The 15548-nt window shown below is 46.7% G+C and overlaps 1 protein-coding gene across 5 annotated transcripts in view; it reads right to left on the bottom strand.

Moving 5' to 3' along the window:
- Positions 1-15548, bottom strand: part of LOC122815212 (voltage-dependent L-type calcium channel subunit alpha-1C-like) — a 2602552-nt gene that overhangs the window by 1598828 nt on the left and 988176 nt on the right. For all 5 annotated transcript variants that reach the window (XM_044087523.1, XM_044087521.1, XM_044087522.1 and 2 more), the window contains one exon: positions 15040-15127. In XM_044087523.1, the coding sequence (XP_043943458.1) occupies positions 15040-15127 (88 nt within the window). The remainder of the gene's footprint in view (positions 1-15039; positions 15128-15548) is intronic.

Raw genomic sequence — 15548 nt, 5'->3', positions numbered from 1 at the left:
TAGGACAGTTGTGCAGTGCTTCAGGAGTGCTGAAATGGCTTGTCAGAGAAGGGTTCCTTGAAGCCCTGGTTCTGTGGACCCCTCTCCCTCTGGGGTGGTGTCTACCATTTAATTCTCTCCCTCTGCCTCTAGAGGAGGATTCATCCTGCGACTCAGGAAAGGTCCCCTAGGATTTGCGGAACCACATCTTCTTCCCGCTCCTTTGGTTCCTGGAAAAGGTCCATTGGGGTGGGAAGAAAATTTGATCCCTATAGCAGATAGAGTTTTACCCTTCAGTTTACTGTGGGTAAGAGTCTCCTTAACCGACTGTCTGAACAAAGAGGAACCGTCAAAGGGGGCATTAATGAATGATGCTTTGAAGGGGTCCGCAAACCCGCACAATCTCATCCAGTCATGTCTCCTATGGGCTATTCCTGAACCAGCCGCTCCAGAAATTCCCTCTGCCACATGGGAGATTAGCCTCATCAAGGAATTAGCAATAGAAGCCAAGGTGTTCAGTGTGTGGAAACCTTCTTGTAGTTTTCCCTCCAACAGTGACTGTGTCAGATAGGTGGAAATCTCCTTCACTAAGTCTCTCTGGAGGCAAGCAAAGTGTGCCAGGTAATTCAGTGCTCTTAGGGAAAAGATGGCTGAGGCATGCACCCACTTCCCATGCCTGTCCAAAGCCCAAGACTCTTTGTTTGGGGGATGGATAGTAGAGCTCAGTTCAGCGAGCTCTTTCTTGGTGGCTGCCAACACCACAATGGCATCAACCGGGACACCTTTGCTCCAGAAGGGATTATCCTTGGGAGCTCTAAGGTACTTATCTGCAGGTTTCGGGATTGGTTCCATGGTGTCAGTCCCTTCCAAGCCTGGCAGGCTATGAGGTCAATAAGTTGGCCCACCGGTGGGGTCACCCAGGATGTAGAGGGTCTCATCCCGAACACCAACAGGAACAGTAACTTCTCCAAAGAAGGGGATTGAGAAGACCATCCACCCTTTTGTTTCAGGATTTCAAAGATATCTCCAAAAGAGATATCATCAAGTGAGATTGGGGGACCCTTCCCCTTCACTGAAGTCAGTGTCCTTTGTCAAAGACTCCAAATGGGAGTCAATGTGCTTCCTCTTGCATCAATGCTTCCGGGGGACCTCCTCTTTGGGGTACTTGGGGGAGGATTCAGAAGACAGGGGAAACCCTTGGTGAGGGGTTAGCTGGAGGCTCTCTAGAAGGGGCTGACCATGGCTTGGATGAATGAGCCAAGCTTCGATCCAGAGAGGACTGGGAATGGCCTGGCGGGGGAAGGACCATGTATCAAGGTGTTGAAAAAGCCCTCTCTGCCACCTGGAATGCAGAGGATGGTGGAAGAGACTAGCCCCACCTCAGAGTCCAAAATCCCTAAGGGAGAAAGAGATGAGACCATCCCAGATCTGACATCACCAGAGGGGACTGAACCCGAGCTGTCAAAGACCGAGGCCCCCAGAGGAAGGGACAGTTTCAAGACCGTCTGAGCTGACACCAATTCCAAGAAGTCAGTGTCAATCCCTCAGATCTGGGATTGCTCTGCTCTGATAGAACTGGAGCCGAGCCGGTCTGGGACACTGTCAGAGCTGGAGAAAGAGTATCCCACAATCCGATGCCAGTCCACTCAAGATCACCAGGCCCTGCTTCTCTGAAGCTGGGCAGATCGGAGAAGGAGGCTGAGGTATCGGGGTCAGAGCTCTCATGGATCCAGCATGGATCAGAGAAGGGAAAATTCCCAGCTGTATCTGGGCTTTGAGGAAACTCCTTATCATCCGATCCATATCACAATGAGACAGCCGAGAGGACAGGGAAGAATGCATCAGTTGCACCGGTGACATGCTTGGCCGGGTAGTTTGAGAGGGGGAGGGGGACTTCCTCTGATGCAGAGTATGACTCTGAGACCTGTGATCTAGGTGGATGTGACTCAGTGCCTGCTCCGGAGATGAGAGCTATGGATCTTAATGGCCTCCAACAGCTCCGAAAGACTGGTCAGACCTGAGGAAAAAGGGATCCGGCAGGGTGGGAAGTCTGGTCGGTGCCAAACCCCCCCAATCAGAGGGACCTCTCAGATCCGGAGAGGAGTGAGGTGCAGATGGATCCGACAGGGACAGATCCAAAAGCTTCTTTCATTTTTCAGAAGCAGAAGCAGACATCCCTGGTGAAGCAGAGGGGGGTTGCTTCTTATGGGAAGAAGTGTGGACTCCAGAGGAGGCAAGAAGCTCCCTCCTCCTATCACCAAGGGCCCAGGGACTGAAGGCCAAGCAAATGTCACATGGCATCTCCAAGTGCCCCGGACCCAAGCAATAAACGCACCTCTTGTGGGCATCAGATTGGGGAATCTTATGTCCACAAGAGGTGTACCTCTTAAAATCGGAGGGCTTTTCTGGTTTGTCTGACATGCTGCCAGGCACTCACACAAATACCCACTCTCAGACACCAGCCACACACTAACTTCAACTATAACTAAACTATAACTTAAAGATAGGGGGAAAGCTTTTTTTTAATAAAAGGTAAAGAGAAAGAGAAAAGAGAATGGAGAAAGGGAAAGGAGAGAAAACAAAAGGGCGGGAAAGACCTAACACTAGGGAAAACTAAAGTAGCCTAGTGGGAGGGGAGGTAGTAATTAAATTTAAACTATTTAACTCTAGACTACAGAGAAAAAAATAGGAAGAATCCTAAGAGAAATATTAAAAACTTTACCTAAACAAGAGACAGGCTCATAATTGCATCTGCCTGTAATGGTGGCAAACGAGATCTGAGAAAGGAAGGAGTTTGAGGCTCGGATCGGACTGAAAAATGGATGACTTGGCTCTGAGGACAGACCCAAAGACCCATTTGTGATGCATAATGAAATGGACATCAGATTACAGATGTTTCTTAAAAAAAAAAAAAAAAAAAAGGGGGGGGGCAGGAATTGAATAATATTTGTAATGTTACTTAGGTTATATGATATATAGCAATACATGTGAAGTTAATACAGTATGATTACTTTTATATAAATGTAAATTTGCCTATGTTACAAGTGATAATTCAATAAAGGTATTTAAAACAAAGCTTTTCAGCCCTAGCTTAAATGATAGTTCGGTCCCTGTCCTCCATCCCCCATACTGACTGCTTTGCTCCCTGCACTCTCTTCCTTAATCTAACCTACTTTCGGGTCATAATATCTCAAGGCAGGTTATACAAATTTGACAAAATGGTCAGTCAATATAGAGGGTTGCAAAAAGATATACACATTCTGTCATCATAATGCTGCTACTGCACACTCTAGGATATCTGTGGTAAAGTACTTCCTAGTCTTCATTTCTCCATGCAGTACTCCAACAGAACCATCAAAACAGGTATTACTATTTCATCTTCTCACTTTCTCTTCAGTTATACATTTATAATGTTAATTTTCTTCTTATTTGTTACTATTCTCCTCATCTTTGAAGCTTCCTTCATCTGTTTTGAGATGACAAGAAAGAAGGATGAAAGAAAGGAACAGCCACCACATTATGCTAGATGACTTCAAGAGGGTGACATCAACATCTTTGCTGACTAAAGTACAGTTGTGTACACTTACCATAAATGTAGATGTTCGAGTGTATTCACTGTTCCAGTCATCACACTTGGGTTATCTGCCTGCAGGTAGCCCTCAGTCGCCCCAAATACCAGAGTCTTGGGATTTCTGCGTCGGATGCTGTCGCTTCTTCCATGACGTCAGGTCGTCACGGGTATAAAACATGCAGCCGACGCCATTACATCAGTTTTTCTTTCGCCAGATGTCAGCAGCCCCCAAAACAGGAAGCAATTACATGGTGTGGGATGCCTCCAGTAAAAAGTAAATACCATTTCCATAAGATATGGCCAAAACAGGATAGGTGGAAAGAATAGAAAAGACAGGAGGCTGGAGGGAGGATAACCAGGACTACAAAAGTGAATACACTCGAACATCTACATTTATGGTAAGTGTATACAACTGTACTATGTTCTTCGTGTTTCACTATTGCAGTCATCACACTTGGGTTGATTCCCAAAGCTGAGGAAGGGTGGAGGCAGTCAAGAAGTATTGGGGCTGGCTAGCAGGCCCTGTAAGACTGCTGTGGCAAATCCAGCTCTGGATTTAGAAAAAAAATAGGTAAGTGGTAATGCTTGGTGAAGGTGTGTACAGAATTCCAGGTAGCAGCTTCCAGGATGTCCCTAGTAGGGACTCCCCTGAGGAATGCTGTAGAGGTTGAGGTAGCCCTAGTGGAATGAGTTCTGATACCCTGTGGGGTAGGTTTTCCATGGTGTTTGTAGCAGAAATGAATGCAGTGTGCTATCCATCTGGAAATGGTTTGCTTTGAAATGGCCTTGCCCTCTGCCCCTGTAACAAAGTTGACTAGCAGCTGGTCAGATTTTCTGAAAGGTTTAATTCTGTCAAGGTAGAACATGAGCTGTCTGTGCACGTCCAAGGAGTGCGGAATCCTTTCCCCTTTATTCTGAGGATTAGGAAAAAAGGTTGGTAAATGGATGGATTGGTTTAAAGCCATACTGGATACCACCTTGGGCATAAATGATGGGTTAGTCCTGACGGAAAGCCTGTCCGCATAGAAAATAATGAAGGGTTCCACAGCCATTAGTGCCTGTAACTCAGACACTCTTCTTGCTGAAGTGATTGTCAAGAATAAGGCTGTTTTCCAAGAGAGGAATTTTAACTCTGCTGTAGCTGCAGGCTCAAAAGGGGGAGCGTGAGCTTTTCTAGTACAAAGTTAAGGTCCCAAGCAGGGGTGGGAGCTCTCCTCGGAGGCCTTAAACTGTTAGCTCCTCTCAAGAACTGTTTGATGAGAGCGTGAGAAAATAGAGGTGGCTCAGTATTGTAGTGAGCTGAAATGGCAGAAGCATGAATTTTAATTGACAAGAAGGATAGGCCTTTGTGGAGCAGCTCTGCAAGGTAATCTAGGATTTGAGGTAAGGAGGGCACAGCTGTGTCCTTTCCTTGAGACTGGCTCCAAGAACAGTATCTTTTCCACTTTTCTGAATAGGATTTCCTAGTACTAGGCCTTCTGGCCTCAAGGATGACATCCAGCACCTGTTTGCTGAGGGCTGCTGGTGGTGTATTCAGGGGATAAGCCAGGCTGCAAGGTTCAGGGTTTGCAGCTGTGGATGCAAAATCTGTCCCTCCTGCTGGGACAGCAGTGGGGGGGGGGGCTGATGTAGGTGCCAGGGTGGCACTGCTGTCAGACTGCATAGGAGTGGGACCAGTGCTGGCGTGGCCAGTCTGGGGCAATAAGGATCGTCCTTGGCCTGTCCTGTTTGATCTTGAGTAGTACTTTTGAGAGGAGGGGCAGAGGAGAAAGGCATAAATTGAGAGTTTTTCCCATGTAAAGGATAGGGTATCCACTGTCTATGCTTGGCTGTGGGGATTTCTGGTGGAAAATTTGCTCAATTGATGGTTTTGAGTGGAGGCAAAGAGGTCCACCTCTGGAGTCCCCCACCTGCGTATTAGAAGTTTGAATGAGTTGGGTTCTAGCTTCCACTCGTGTGGGTCTAGTAGATTTCTGCTTAAGTCATCTGCCAGTGAATTTTGTTTGCATGGCAGGAATAGAGCTTGCAGGTGCACTTGGTTGCTCAGAGCTGTGTTCCACAGGGCCATGGCTAACCTGCAGAAAGGGTAGGAATAAGTTCCCCCCCTGCTTGTTTATGTACCACATAACTGTGGTGTTGTCTGTCTTTATCAGGAGTTGTCCTGGAAGGATAAGGTATTTAAAGGCTGTCAGAGCATTCTGTACAGCTAACATTTCTTTTTGATTGATATGCCGGGGAATTTGTTCTGGGCTCCATTTGCCTTGAATGTATTTGCCTGCCACGTGAGCCCCCCACGCATAGTCTGATGCGTCTGTTGTCAGGGTTTGGGAGGACAGGGGTTGAGTGAAAGGAAGTCCCTTGTTGTGGCTGCATGCCTCTGCCCACCAAAGGAACTCTGCCCTTAGACAAGGAATGATAGGAATCAGTGTTTCCAGGTCCTGAAAATGTTGATACCAGAGACTTTTTAAGTACCATTAAAGTTTCCTCATATGCAGTCTTGCATATGGAATTAGTAAAATGCATGCGGCCATGAACCCTAAGGCTTGCAGTACTTTTCTTGCAGATAGCTGGGTTTTAGTGGCCATTAGTTTGAAGTAGTTTGTCAAATAAGTCTGTTTTTCTGTCGTGAGGAATGCCATCTGGGAAGATGTGTTCAAGCTTGCTCCCAGGAATACAATCTTTTGGTTGGGCACCAGTTGTGATTTCTTTTCATTGATGGTATACCCAGAGAAGTTAGAAGTCTCTTTACAAATGTCAGGTGCTGAAGTAGCAATTCCTGACTGTCTGCCTGAATCAGGCAATCGTCCAAGTAGTGGTAAATTTGGATATTTCTCTGCCAGCAGTATGCAATGGCTGGAACCAGGCTCTTTGTAAATACCCTGGGTGCAGTAGATAAGCCAAACGGAAGTGCAGAGAACTGATAGTGCATAGAGCCAGCCCTGAAACGTAGACATTTCCTGCAAGATTCCCTTATGGGGATGTGCAGATAAGCTTCTTTTAAGTCTAGGGTAACTAGCCAGGCGTTCTTGGTTAGCATAGGAAGACGCTGTTGCAGAGTCCACATTTTGAATTTTGGGACCACCAGGAAGGTGCTGAGAATTGACAGATCTAGGATAGGGCGCCAAGAGCCCTCCTTTCTGGGCACCAGGAATAGTCTGGAGTAGAAACTTTTAGTTATGTACTTACCATAACTTTGGATGTATGGGATCCTATCTCGCCTACATTCATAACTGATGGGTGACTCGGCCACTATACTCTAGAACGAAGTCTCTCATTGGCTAGGCTACCCCTTATCCCATAATGCACCACACCTACTTCCCCAGATCTTGTTTGTTCGCTTTCACCCATACATACAGGAACAGAACACATACCGATAACTGTAACCAACTAGAGCCCTTCCAGAGGAGAGCTCAGCAGGACCAATGTTTCCTCCAAATCCAAAAGGTGGAGGGAAGGAGGGTGGGTATGTATGAATGTAGGCGAGATGGATCCCATACATCCAAAGTTATGGTAAGTACATAACTAAAAGATGTAATGGGATCCTATCTCGCCTACATTCATAACTGATGGGACAGCGTCCCTAGCACCTAAAACCCTGGGTGGCTCACTGGAACACACTCCTGAGAACTGCGGAACCAAAAGAAGCTCTACCTCGGGAAGCCACATCAAGCTTATAATGAGAAATGAATGTGTGCGGAGAAGACCAAGTAGCAGCCGCACAGATATCATCTATTGACACTTTGGAATGAAAAGCTACAGAGGTGGCCATAGCCCTGGTAGAATGAGCTTTGATTGGGAAAGGCAACTCTTTGCCTGACTGGGAGTAAATGAAAGAGATGCAATCCTTAATCCATTTGGCAATTGTGGCTTTGGCAACTGGAAGACCTAACCTATTCTCCGTAAAGGACACAAACAGTTGGTCAGATTTCCGAGTCTGAGAGGTCCTATCCAAGTAAAAACGCAGTTGCCTGTGAACATCCAACTGGTGGAAAGTATATAGAAAAATTTGGGAAAAAAACTGGGAGCTCCAATGATTGTTGAATGCATAAAGGGGATGCTACCTTGGGCAAAAAGGATGGATTTAATCTAAGGGAAACTCTGTCTCTGTGAAAGATCAAATAAGGAGGGGAAGAACAGAGAGCTTGAAGCTCTGAAACACACTTAGCAGAAGTAATTGCCACTAGAAAAGCAGTTTTCCAAGATAGGAATTTTATATCACAAGTGGCTGCCGGCTCAACGGGACGGGCAGTTAAGGAGGCCAGAACTAAATTTAAGTCCCAAGGGGGTACAGGATGAACCATAGGAGGCCTGAGGAGCCAGGCTCCTTTAAGAAAGGACTTGCACAGTCTGTTGGCCATTAAAGAAGACTCGATAGCAACATGAAAATTAGATATAGCAGCCAGTTGAACTTTAAGTGTGGAGACTGAAGAGCCAGAATGAAACAATGAAGCTAGAAATTCCAAGACCTGCGGTACTGGGGCCATGAGAGGATCAATGCTTCGCTGCTGGGCCCAACAAACAAATCTTTTCCATTTGCTGGAATACAGCTTAACGGTAGACGGCTTGTGGGAAGAAGACAAGATGTGCATCACTTCTGAAGAAAGAGGAAAGATCCCTAACTAAGGATGGAAGTGGAGTAGCCAAGCAGCCAGTCGGAGCGACCGGAGGGACGGATGAGAGTGTCCCAACAGATTGGATAACAGATCCGGTACTGGGTCCAGAATCCAAGGGCCCTGTACCGTATACTTCTGAAGAAACGGGGACCAAACCTGATGGGGCCAATGTGGGGCGACCAAAATCATGTGGCACCCGACATGAAGGGCCTTCTGAATCACCCTCGGGAGAAGGGGAATCGGGGGAAGGCATAAAGCAGACCCGGGGGCCAATTGTGGGCTAGAGCATCCCTGGGAGACTGACCCTGAGAAGGTGTCAGAGTGAAGAACTCTCTGCACTTCGCATTGTTGGGGCTGGCGAACAAGTCGCAACAAGGGAGACCCCACTTGGCGAAGATCTGCGCAGCCACTCTGTTGTTGAGGGACCACTCGTGGGGTAACAGAAGAGTCCTGCTGAGCCTGTCTGCAATCACATTGGCTTTTCCCGGAATGTGCGTGGCTACTAGGAAACGTCGAAAGGCTATGGCCCAGTGCCATACTCTCATGGCCTCCCTGCAAAGAGGGTAGGACCTGGTTCTGCCCTGCTTGTTTATGTGCCAAACTACCGACATGTTGTCGGACAGAATCGCAATAGTACCTTGGGGGAGAGCATGATGAAGTGCTTGTAAAACCAGAAGCACCGCTCTCATTTCCAGGATATTGATGTGAAGGTGTGCTTCGCAATCCTGCCACGTGCCCTGGACAGACCTGTCCAGATAATGACCCCCCCACCCTATCTGGGAGTCGTCCGTGTTCACTGTGGCAACAGGGGGCTGAAGGGCAAAGGGACGCCCCCAGTCCAGGTTGGACCGACATAGCCACAAACGGAGGTCCCGACGACAACTGTCCGTAATCAGAACCAGGTGGTTCAGGGGGAGTTCTCGTACCTATCCATGCTCCTAGAATCCTTATTAGGAGGATGAATAGACGTCGAAGCCTCTGCCACATCCTGCTGAGTGGCAGATGCCACCACCATAGCATCAACTGCGACGCCCTTAGTAAGGAATACCTTCTGAGGGGGAGCTGAAAGGAACTTATTGGGCCTGGCAGGCACCGGTTCCGCTGAGTCAGGATGTTCCCACACCCTCCGAGAGATTAGGTCCAATAGCTCATCGAAGGGTGGAGACACCCAGGAGGAGGAGGGCTGGGCCCCGAAGGCCTTGAGGAAAACTGACTCCTCAGCGGTAGGGGCTTTGGATTGCCAATCGCCTCTCTGTCTCAAAATCTCAAGGATATCCGAGAAAGAGACGTCATCCGAGGACGATTTAGGGGATCCCTCCACATCATCGAGGTCAGTATCTGAAGTGACGGATTCATCTTGGGAATCAACGTGCTTCCTCTTACACAGTTTCTTCCTTGGGGGTTCATCCGAAGCAGACTCAGACGGACCCCCCGGAAGAAGGGAACCCCCCAAGGGGGTATCCTCAGGCCCTGGGGCCCCACTGTCGTGGGAAAGAATATCTCCAGAGGCACCAGTACCCAGAACTTGGGATGGAGAGGTAGAAACCTGCTGAACCAGCAAGGTCATGGCCAGCGCAGTCCTCATGGCCTCAAAAGCAGGCCCTCCAGACTCCGCGGAGGGCACTTGCTGAGGGACCACGGTGGTACCGGGAATGCCTGCGGCAGATGCTCCGAGGGGAAGACTGGGCATAGAAGAGGCGAGCTCTACAGTGTTGCCCTCGGCCCCCGCCGAGGAAGACCCGGTACCAAACCCTGACACTGAGGACAGGGTAGGAATGAAAGTCGGAGCAGAAAAACTCCGAGGGGGTCCCTGCTCCGACTGGACGATTCCGCTCCGTTCTACCTGCACCAACTCCAACGGCTCCAAGGGGGTCGGAGGAGGAATCAAGTGTATGGGAGGTGGAATCGGCCCCAAAGCCGCGTGGGCCGGAGCCGAGATCATTTTAGTAAATGCTGGGGACTGGAACAGCCTCTGGATCACCCTATCCAAATCCGAATCAGATAACCTAGAGGATTTGGAGGAAACAGATTGGGGCCGAGAAGACTTCTGCCTCGGCTCCGATAAAGCAGGGGACCGGCTCCGAAAAGGTTCCAACACTATCGGAGCCGAGACCGGAACCGGCTGCAACAGTGTCGGAGCCGAAGGAGGCTCCAGAGCCGATGGGGAAGAGTCTGAGCTGCACACCTCCAACGGCTCCGAGATCAATGGAGCCGAGGAAGGTGATTGGCCTCTCGATGCACTCACCTGCGGCTCCGAAACCAATGGAGCCGAGGGGAGAAGCACCGAGGCAGACCCTTCAGCCATCGGCTCCGAAGCCATTGGAGCCGAGGAAGAAGACGTCGAGCCTTGTTTCTTAGTTGTCGGGTCCGACAGACTGTCGGAGCCGACGATCTATGCTTCTTAGGGGTCGGGTCCGACGGACTGGTCAGAGCCGACGATCTCTTCTTTTTGGAAGCTGGTGAAGAGGCTAAAGCTTCTTCAAAGGAGGGCTTAATCAGACCCCTTAAAATCAATTTGTTTTTTCTCTCCTGGAGAGCCCTGGAAGAGAAAGCATGACACACACTACAGGTATCTTGTAAATGTTTGGACCCTAAACAGTACACACAGACAGCATGGCTGTCCGTAATAGACATCTTATAGTTACATTTTGTACATTTCTTGAAGCCCGACTTTTGCTCTTTGGACATAGTGACAAGAAATATGCATGTAGCTCACAATAAGGCCAAAAACAGTAACTGTAAAAATGGGCTAAAGCCCTCTAACTTAAACGGGCTTAGCCCGACACAACAGATGACAAAAATACAGAGAACTATGCGGGCTAAAGCCCTCTAACTTAAACGGGCTTAGCCCGAATCTAATTCAGTCACACCACAAGAAAAAATCAAAGATAAGCACACAACAAGGGCAAGAGCCCTCTAACTTAAACGGGCCTTGCCCGGTACACAAGTAGTGCGAACTAGAAAAGGTAAAAATTAAATTTTCACTAAACTACACACAAACGCTCACAAAGCTGTTAAAACAGCTGTTTGTTGAAATACTGACAGAACCCCTAGTCAAAAAAGACCCAAAGGTCAAGAAAAAATCACTTAGCTCCAGCCAAGTCGAGACCACGTCCGGCTTGAAAAGCGGCAAACGAGATCTGGAGAAGTAGGTGTGGTGCATTATGGGATAAGGGGTAGCCCAGCCAATGAGAGACTTCGTTCTAGAGTATAGTGGCCGAGTCGGAGCCGACGGGTCGGCTCCGAACCCATCAGTTATGAATGTAGGTGAGACAGGATCCCATTACATCCCTGTCTTCTTTGCTCTATAGGCACAGGTTGAATAGCCCTGATACTGAGAAAAGAAATTACTTGGTTTTGAGCCTCTGCCCACTGGTTTGGAGGAAGGACTGGCAACCTGCTTGGGGATGGCAGTGAGTGGAAGTAGAATTTGTATCCCTGGGATACAATGTTTAGGACCCACCAATCCTGGGTAATGGACATCCAGTTTTGAACTTGCAGGGCGAGTTTTCCTCCTAGTGGTGCAAGTACTTGGGCTTTGCTGGGAAGGAAGATAGACAAGTCATTGTGAACTTTTTCCATAAGGGGGTGGCTTACCACTCCCTGTTTTAGAGGATGGAGCACTCCATTGTTTAGATCTCTGCATACCCGGAGACTGTAGTCTTGGTGGCCTGTTGCCCCTGGGTTTGGACTGAGAATGCCTGGGAGGGACTGGAAAGGACCAGTTTTTAGAAGGCCAATGCCTACTGACTCTAGGTGGCTGCACCTGTAAAAAATCTTTAACAGTTTGCATAGATTTAGCTTTTTCTTCCATCTTTTTAAGAACTTCTTCTGCTTTGTGTCAAACATTTTTTTCTGGTTTAATGGAGCATCTAGTAATTTTGCTTTGACATGGTCTGGCAAGATTAGCTCCTTCAGCCAAGTATGCCTTCTCAGTACAGACCCAGTGACAGCAGCCCTGCAAGATGTTTCTAAGACATCAAAACCACACTGCAAAGTATGTTTACTAACTTGGTTTGCAGAATGCATTAGCTATTGTATATCTTTATTTTCTGTACAACCTGTAAGCAACAACATTTTTTGTTTAATTAGTTCCATAATATGCTGCTGGTACTTCAGCATGTGAAACTGGCAATTCAAAGCCCTGATGGCAAGAATTGCAGAAGTATATACCTTCTTACCCCATCTGTCTAAAGCTCTAGAATCCCTGTCAGAAGGGTTAGGGTTTTTGGCTGTTGTAGCCTTAATGCCTTTAGGTCCCTGGGAAATAGTCTCTGGATCCGCAGTGGGATTCTTAAAGATAAATTTGTGAGAGTCAGGTACTCTGTTGTACCTGTCAGACTTTCTAGGAGCTGGTGGTAAAGTATCAGGAGTAAGACTGGATTCCATGAAGACATCATCTACAATATCCAGGACAGGGGGGTATAGCTAGAGGCCTGTGCTGGGGCAAGTCTAAAAATTCTCTGAGTCTCTTTTTGGACTGAGGGTAGTCCTGGCATTCCCAGTGGAAATGCTCTCTTAAAGTATGCAAGGTTTCACCAAAAGAAAAGTCCTCTGGAGGTGAGGCAGAGGGAATATAATCCTCTGCATCTGAATCTTCACAGTTAGATAAGGGTATGTCCTGGTAATCAGAGGGATCAGAGTCATTGAACTCATGGTCTGTAGAATCAGAAGGAAAATCAATTCTTTGTCTTTTAGAGGGGGAATGCTGACTTCCCCTAATTAAAGTTATAAGGTCTTCAGCCATTGTAAGCATTTGTTTCTGTGGCAAGGGAGCTGGAGCATGCACTTTGGTCATCGGTTTTCTAGGTGTAGTGTGAACTCTGGGGCTGAGAAACTTGGTATTTTTAGTCAAAAACGACGATGTTGGTTTAATGCGAACATTGGAAGGTCGGAATACACCCTCAGAAGCTGGTGCCTGCACAGCGGCCCCAGACCCATCCAAGGTAGAGATATCCACAGGTTCCATAGTCGAAGAAGCAACTCGCGGCATATCAGACTCCGAATGGGTCTCAGCAGAGGCCTGTGAATCTGTAGAAGCGGGATTCAGGGGCTGGGAAAGCACCTCACTGAGTGCCGGCGAACTGGCAACTAGCTGAACGGAAGCGTCGTCGGCAGTTTTGGACCTATGCGGTCTGTCTCTGTCTTTATCCTTATATTTTTCCGGAAGACCGACATTCAGATGGCTTATGGAAGTCATTTTGGAAAACAGAGAACGAGAGCGAAATAATTTAGCGACAAAGATAGCCCGACGACGAACAGTTCGGGCGTTAGACAAGGCACAAAACCTACAGCGAGGAATGTCGTGGTCTGGGCCTAAACAGATGACACAGTAAGAATGAAAATCTCTGTGAGGTATTTGCTTTCCACAGGCAAGATAATTGTTAACTTTTTCTGACATCCGTTAGAGCAAGAAAAAAGGATCCCCAACGGGGTACTTAGCTTTAGAAGACTTCAGGTCTGAAACTCGAAAAATTAAAATTTTAGGTAGCGGCCAACTGACTGCTAACTGCTTCTGCTTTGAGCTCCCACATGGCAAGAAAAGCTGATGTAATGGCATCAGCTGCATGTTTTATACCCCTGACGACCTGACGTCATGGAAGAGGTGACAGCATCCGATGCAGAAATCCCAAGACTCTGGTATTCAGGCCGACTGAGGGCTACCTGCAGGCAGATAACCCAAGTGTGATGACTGCAACAGTGAAACACGAAGAATATCCATTGTTATCTCAGTTCTATCATTTTCAGTGCATATAGCAAAGCTGACTGGGTTTTCTGAAGTCCCAAATACCTTAATTAAAACTACGAAAGTAACTGAGCAATGATAGAAAAATCAATACTTATGACAAGCATTTATTTTTTTTACTTCTTGAAGCATTTTTTAGTTAGTAAGGTTTTGGTATTTATTCATTAGTGATGCACGCACACTGCAAGTGTGCTTATCATATGGTGCCAACAGTATGCACATATACAAGTATATAAAAGATGGAAAACACCGAATGCATTTTGGGAAGCCTCTCTGAGAAAAGTTAGCTAACCTGAAGTGCATAAAACTGCATATTTTGAACAGTTTGTTTCCAATTTTTTTACTTCCTGCTTTATTTTCAGCCATATTTATCTGCACATTTTTCAGGTACACCCTACGTAAATAGTTCTCACTGCAGTCACAGCTTATCATTGTATCAGCAGCAACATGTGAACAGAAAAAATGAGATAAACACTTCTTGTTTTACACTTTTCTCTATAAAGATGCACCTTACCAATATTTCTTAGTTTATGCTTTTCACCAAAAAAAGCTGCGCATTATATTCTAGCAGGAGCGGCCTTAGGTCAACTGCTGCCCTAGGCAAAAGGGCTCCACAGTGCCCCCTACCACACCACCCAGTGCCCCCATCCTGGTCTACCTACACCAAATAAATACTGGATAAGCGCCCCTACTGGAGCGGTGCCCTAGGCGGCCGCCTAGTTGGCCTATGCCTAAGGCCGGCTATGTATTCTAGAGAATGTATGTTTCCTATAACACCCCTCAAACTTATTAGTCAAGTTATTTGTTCCACATACTCTCACCTCCATTTAACCTGTTTCTACAAAGATGATGCTTCCTATGACACAAACTTAGCCATTCAAAGAAAAAATTAATTTCCTAGTTCATCTGTTCGCAAACCAAAAGATGATTACTTTTGCTTTAGTTACCAATTTTATCCTTCAGGCATTAGAAATGTGATACTCAATTAGATTGCCTGTTTTAGACCTTTATTTGAAAAACAGTTTGAATTGACAATAGATCACAAAAGTTCAGAGCTAGCTGTCACCCAAGTATATTATGTGTACTGTTTTTATCATCTTACTCATCTTCTTGGAGAAAATTTCTTTTACCTTCAGTCCTTTTGCCCTGTTGATGGCTCTGAGAGGTCGCAGCACTCTAAGGACACGAAGGATCTTCACTACATTGATAGCACTAGACCTACAAAAAAAGAACAGTGAAGTGGAAAATAACATCCAAGCAATACAGTCATTCAACAATTTACTTATTTATGTTTGTTGACCATGAGGTTCTGACAAGGCATTGCCCATTTTCAGTGAAGGTCCAAGGAGAAAAGCTCCTCGGAAATACAGACTTAAATGTGTGCACTGAATACACAGCTAAATAATGTAATTACATTACAAAACAGATAAACACTTTTTTTACAGTTTCAGAACCAAAACATAACTGATCAAGTAAGACTGTGACTTCAGCTCCAGCTACATGTAGAACTGCTGGTAGTCACATGCCTAACACATGACACACAACTGTATAAAAATCAAACATGGAGAAATCATTACCATCCTAAAACAACCCTACTTAAAATGCATTCTTAATTACAGATAACATTTTAGTCACAGAT

Source organism: Protopterus annectens, chromosome 11.part0, assembly GCF_019279795.1.
Source record: "Protopterus annectens isolate FY-2018-M chromosome 11.part0, PAN1.0, whole genome shotgun sequence".
In the NCBI taxonomy this organism is placed as follows: domain Eukaryota; kingdom Metazoa; phylum Chordata; order Ceratodontiformes; family Protopteridae; genus Protopterus; species Protopterus annectens.
This window is presented reverse-complemented; position numbering and strand designations above follow the sequence as displayed.